Raw genomic sequence first — 5,923 nt, forward strand, 5'->3', positions numbered from 1 at the left:
GGAATGAGCTGACTTTGGAAAGGGTTCAAAGCAGATTCACTAAAATGATTCCAGGGCTGACTGAAAGGCCTGTCAAATGAAGAGTGTTTGACGGCTCCGGGCCTGTGCCAACTGGAATTCAGAAGAATGAGGGAGGGATCGCATTGAAGCCGATCAAATGTTGAAAGGACTCGATAGAGTGGATGTTTCCTATGGTGGGGGAGTCTAAGACCAGAGGACACAGCCTCAAAATCGAAGGGTGGCCTTTAGAACAAAATTGAGGAAGAATTTCTTTAGCCAGAGAGTGGTGAATCTGTGGAATTCATTGCCACAGGTGGCTGTGGAGGCCATTAGGTATATTTAAGGCACAGGTTGATAAATTCTTGATTAGTCAGGGCATGAAGGGATTTGGCGGGAGATTGAGGCCAAGAGGTAAAATGGATCAGTCATGATGAAATGGCAGAGCAGACTCGATGGGCTAAATGGCCTAATTCTGCTCCTATAACTTGTGGTCTTTTATCTGAAGAGTAGATTGGCCTAGAGTAACATGTTCAGGGAGGTGGCAACCTACGACCGTCACATTAACGTCGATGACTATCTGAGAGCTGTGTCTGGCTACGTGGAGACGCGCTTTGAAGACGTCAGTGTTATTAAACACGTCTACGTGCGGGCCGTTCAGAATGGCTGACGGTGGAGGTCTGGGCACGGCTGAGAGATTGGGGTGCTGCCTTCAGATCCGGGGTTAGAACAGCCATCACATCAGTAAGAGCTGCGCTTCCCTGCGCCACCAGGAAGGCAGGGATGGGACTATTCACGGAGAATCCGTGACAGCAGGGACACCAGGCGCATGTGGCCGGGCGTTCGGGCTGCACATCCACCCCGTGCTTCAGCGGTCGTGCTGCCTCACCTCCTGATGGGCTGAATGTCTTTTACATTCCCTTTGATGCACAGGATGACGCGCGGGCGAGGAACGACCCCCCCCCGCCGCGCCCCCGTGAAGAGCAGGAACTCTGTCTGGCCGTCGCTGGTGAGAGGAGGACCCTCGCCAGGGTCAACCACGTGAAGGTGCAGGGCCTGACAACATACCTGGTCGTGTGCTGAGGGACCCTGCAGCCCCGTTAACTGAGGTTCCAGCAAGCATCTTCATCATCCCAGTGCCCAAGAGGCTGAGGGGAACCTGCCCCACCGACCGGCGGTTCTGACCTCAAGTGATTTGAGTGGCTGATTATGGATTGCAATAAAATCCACCTTGCTGATCTATGGAACCCTTTCCGGTTCATTTTCCACTCAAATCGGTCGATCCACTGATGATGCAATGGCCTCTGCACCCCACTCCGTCCTGTCCCACCCGGAAAATGATACCTCACACACCAGGATGCTGTTTATCAACCTCAGCTCGGTTAGTGTTGGTAAATGCAAAGGTCATCCACTTTGACAGGAAAAATGAAAGAGCAGATTATTATTTAAATGGTAAAAAATTGCATCATGCTGCTGTGCAGAGGGACTTGGGAGTGCTTGTGCGTGAATCACAAAAGGTGCAGCAGGCTATCACAAAGGCAAATAGAACGTTGGCCTTCATTGCTAGAGGGATTGAATTTATGAGCAGGGAGGTCATGCTGCAACTATACAGGGTAATGGTGAGGCCACACCTGGAGTGCTGTGTGCAGTTCTGGTCTCCTTCCTTGAGGAAGGATACACTGGCTTTGGAGACAGTGCAGAGGAGGTTCACCAGGTTGATTCCAGAGATTGGGTGGGTGGTGGGGGGGGGGTTAGATTATGAGGAGAGATTGAGTAGCCTGGGACTGTACTCGCTGGAATTCAGAAGAATGAGAGGGGATCTTACAGAAACATATAAAATGGTAAAAGGGATAGAGAAGACAGAGACAGGAAAGTTGTTTCCACTGGTGGGTGAGACTAGAACTAGGGGGCATAGCCTCAAGATTCGGGGGAGAAGATTTAGGACGGAGATGAGGAGGAACTGTTTTTCCCAGAGAGTGGTGAATCCGTGGAATTCTCTGCCCAGTGAGGCAGTGGAGGCTACCTCAGTAAATATACTTAAGACAAGGTTGGATAGATTTTTGCGTAGTAGGGGAATTAAGGGTTCTGGGGAAAAGGCAGGTAGGTAGAGATGAGTCCATGGCCAGATCAGCCATGGTCTTATTGAACGGCGGAGCAGGCTCGATGGGCCGGATGGTCGACTCCTGCTCCATTTCTTGTGTAACGAGAACCACACCAAAGTGATGGTTGTGGACTTTGGAAAGGTGCAGGCTTGCTGGACAGAGTTAGGAGCACCACGTTTCTGGGAGCACCCATGAAGGACCAGCTCAACTCCACCTCGTTGGTCAAAGAAGCACAGCAGCGTCTCCACTTCCTGAGGAGATCGAGACGAGTGAGGGTCCACCTCCCCCCCACCCCCCCATTTTAACCAGTTTTTACAGGAGTACCATCAAGGGTGTCCTGATCAGCGGCATCACTGTCTGGCACGGGAATTGCAAGGCATCTGACTGGGAGTCTCCGCAAAGGATTGTGAAGGCAGCTGAGAGGATCACTGGGGTCTCTCTTCCACCCACCAGTGACATTTATCAGGGACTTTAGTGTTGTCAATGATCCCTCCCACCCATCCAACAATCTCTTGGACCCCCTACCATCAGGCAGGAGTACTGTCACATTAGGACAAAGACCGTTAGGGTGGGAAACAGCTTCTTCCCTTAAGACTACTGAACGCCCTGCCACCACACATGAATATCATCATAAAGTCTTGTCACATACGAGGCACCAGTAGTGTCAGACTGTGTATTTGTTATACCTTGTCCATTTATTTATGGTAATATCACTTTCTGTGTGTCTGAGCTACATGCTCGGTGTTGTGCACCTTGCTTTGGGTTCAGTATACCTGTGTATGGCAATAAAGGTGAACTTGAATTTAAAATATCAGCATATTGTCAATGGGCTGAAGGGCCTGAGCTGTGGTCTATGTGTTAAAGTGTGAAATAAACGGACTGCATGTTTGAAAGAACACTGGTTTATTTATTATTTTACCACAGCATTAGAATAGGGTCTAGAATTTCACCCACTTCCCATAACCAACATTTACAAAACGACACAGCAGATTCTGTCCCGGGCTGTCCCCACGGCGCCTCCCACAGCCGACACCTCTCCCACCCTCCGAGCCCCAGCCCGTCCCGTACTGTCATCGCCAAGACCGCGTGGCTGTAGCCTTTCAGCCCGCCGCAGGGGGAACGTGGGGCCTCTGGAGAGGGCGCAGAGGCTCAGCAGGACCCTGCGGGGATTGGAGGGGCCGAGGTCGGAAAAGCCCGGGGTACATTCTTTGGAGCAGCGGAGACTGAAGGAAGATGTGATAGAGGTTTATAAGATTATGAGAGATATTCGTCCGAAGTGCGACCTGACAGAGACTTATAAGATCAAGAGAAGCACAGATTACTGCAATCTCTTCCCCCAGGGTGAAATGTCGAACACCAGAGGGCATGGGGTTAAGCTGAGAGGGGGTAAATCCAAATGAGATACGTGGGGCAAGTTGGTGTGTTTTCCTTGCACAGACAGTCATGGGTGCCAGGGGTAGAGGTGGAGGTAGATACTACAGAAGACTTTTAAAAGGCTGTGAAATTGCCACACGGATGTACAGAGAACGGGGTGATACGGACACTGTGCAGACTGAAGGAACTGGGCTTCAGTACCACACCGTGGGGCAAACCTGTACTCCACTACGTTCTGCAACCGCATTATCACGGGTCCCACCTCACCCTCCTCACAAAGTTCTCCAGCAGAGGCAGGTGTCCGTGTATGCGTGGCTGGAGTGAGAAACTCACTTGCAGCCACGTCATATTCTACCCCCCACCCCCTCAGACTCCACCCCTGTCCATCCACCACGACTGGGGGGGGGGGGGAGCGGTTTACCTCTCCAGAGTGACAAGCCGAGGGGAAGCTTTCAGGGCCACCGGCGGAGCGCTCAAACTCAGATACAGACCCAAGGGTGGACGGAAGCAGACGTCAGCCCACCCCAACCGAATAAGAATCACGTCCACCCTACCCGGTGGGATGAGTCCGCTGGCGGGCCAGGCGGTGAGAGGACTGGGCCTAGGCCCTCCCACAGTCTCGTCATTCAGAATGCTTCTATGCCAGAGGGTCCAGAGCCGGGACGACCCAGTGAAGCCCCTCCTGCAGATGAGGCAGGCCTGGTGCGCTCAGGAGCTGGGAGGAGACGGTGAGGGCCTCGCGGGAGAAGTGTCGGTCGCTGGCGTGGCGCGCGCCGGCCGGATAAGTTGCCGGGCCAGCGTCAGGCGAAGCTGGTCTCCTTGGCGTGAACGCGACGGTGCATCTGCAGGTTATTGGAGCGGGCGAAGACCTCCCCACAGTCGGAGCAGGTGAAGCGCCGCTCCTTCGTGTGAATGCGCCGGTGTCTCTGGACCTGCGAGGACTGGGTGAAGCACTTGCCGCAGACGGGGCAGGAGAAGGGCTTCTCCCCGGTGTGGATCCTCCGGTGGGCCTGCAGGTGCGAGAAGTGGGTGAAGGCCCTGCCGCACTCGGGACAGGCCACGCTCTTCTCCTCGGTGTGGATGCGCTGGTGCCTCGTGCAGTCCTGGTTGCTCTTGTAGGCCCTGCCGCAGATGCCGCAGATGAAGGGCCGGGCCTCGGTGTGGGCCAGCCAGTGGCGCCGCAGCATGGACTCGTAGGGGAAGACCTTCCCGCACAGCGTGCAGGGCATCGGGCCATCTCCGGCGGGTCTGCCCCTCCGTACAGTCTTGACGCACTCGGCGGCAGGGATGTCCACAAGGACGTCGTCGGGCTTCTCCTCAATCAGGCAGTGGTCGTTGTCAGTCAGATCCTGGTTCTCCTCACTCATTCTGCAAGGTCTGGATGTGAACGTTTGCCCTCTACTTTCTCTCAAGCTCTGTGGCGCTGGCGTGGAGAGGGACACACACAGAGCGAGTCTTTCCCAGCGGAGTGCCGCCTACCTGAAAGGACAAAAAGTCACGTCTAAATGACAGCGGTAAATTTTTTGATAATTTCCTGTAACTGTAACACACAGCTCCATTTTACAACTTCATGCCTGGCCTGATCTGCCTGGGTGGTTTGCACACACAGAATCTTTATGGCGTGTATTGATAAACCTGTGCCGAAGTTCGCATCCAAGATTGCTTTTTAAATGGTTCCGAGTCCCAAACCCAGACAGCCCCTTCCCCAACTACCTTGCGGCCGGGCAGGTTTTATATTTCTGGAAGGCAGGTGTAGCTGGATGGTTGGCGAGCGGCAGAAACCCAGGTCCCGGGACAAGTTGCGCCCAGGACGACCTGACAATGAGCCGGGGCTTCCGGCCTCCTGCGGACACATATCCCACAATGCGCCGCGCCATCAAGCAACTTTATCTGATCAGCCAGCGCCCTCCGGGTCACGTGACGCCCGACCCGCCGCCCGCACTACGCATGCGCCGTCGATCAAGGCGCCCCCCCCACCCACTCTACATCAAAGGCTCTGCGCCTGCGCGGTGCACACCCCCCCCCCCGATTGTAGGCTCTCACAAGGACGGAGCGGGCGCGAGTCGACCGGCGGAGAACGGGGTGGGAGTCCGTTGGCCGGGGGGGGGCTGGGGAGAAAACACCGACCAGATGAGCCGCGGGTCGGGAAGCGGCCGCCGCAGCTGCCGGTTGGTTGGCCGAATCGATCGCCCACGTGACCGCGGCCCCCGGCCTCGCGTCGTGACGTCACGCGACTCCCGCCGCATGGCTCCTGATGGACGGTCGCCTTGGCCAATCGGAGCGCCGGGAGGACTCGGCCCCTTTGTTTGTTCAGCTAATTGGGGCGTGACCTGGACCCCGGGGTCGATTCAGTTATCAATGGGCCGTCAAGTTTATTGTCAATTAATGATAATAACCATATAATGTATATAGAAACCAGACAACCAGGGTGTAAAGTACAGCAGTACACA

The 5,923-nt window shown here is 54.9% G+C and overlaps 1 protein-coding gene across 2 annotated transcripts; it reads right to left on the reverse strand.

Annotated features, from left to right (window-relative positions):
• Nucleotides 1-2,970: 2,970 nt before the first annotated feature.
• LOC134352702 (gastrula zinc finger protein XlCGF9.1-like) lies at nucleotides 2,971-5,691 on the reverse strand. Of its 2 annotated transcripts, none has more exons than XM_063060101.1 (2): nucleotides 5,601-5,691; nucleotides 2,971-4,952 (listed from the first exon to the last, which is right to left on the reverse strand). In XM_063060101.1, exon 2 carries the CDS (start codon nucleotides 4,838-4,840, stop codon nucleotides 4,274-4,276), a length of 567 nt encoding a protein of 188 aa, XP_062916171.1. In that variant the 5' UTR covers nucleotides 4,841-4,952; nucleotides 5,601-5,691; the 3' UTR covers nucleotides 2,971-4,273. The 2 variants fall into 2 exon arrangements, with proteins under 2 accessions (XP_062916171.1, XP_062916170.1); XM_063060100.1 differs by lacking the exon at nucleotides 5,601-5,691 and adding an exon at nucleotides 5,187-5,369.
• Nucleotides 5,692-5,923: the final 232 nt, after the last annotated feature.

Source organism: Mobula hypostoma, chromosome 10 (assembly GCF_963921235.1).
Source record: "Mobula hypostoma chromosome 10, sMobHyp1.1, whole genome shotgun sequence".
NCBI classification, from domain to species: domain Eukaryota; kingdom Metazoa; phylum Chordata; class Chondrichthyes; order Myliobatiformes; family Myliobatidae; genus Mobula; species Mobula hypostoma.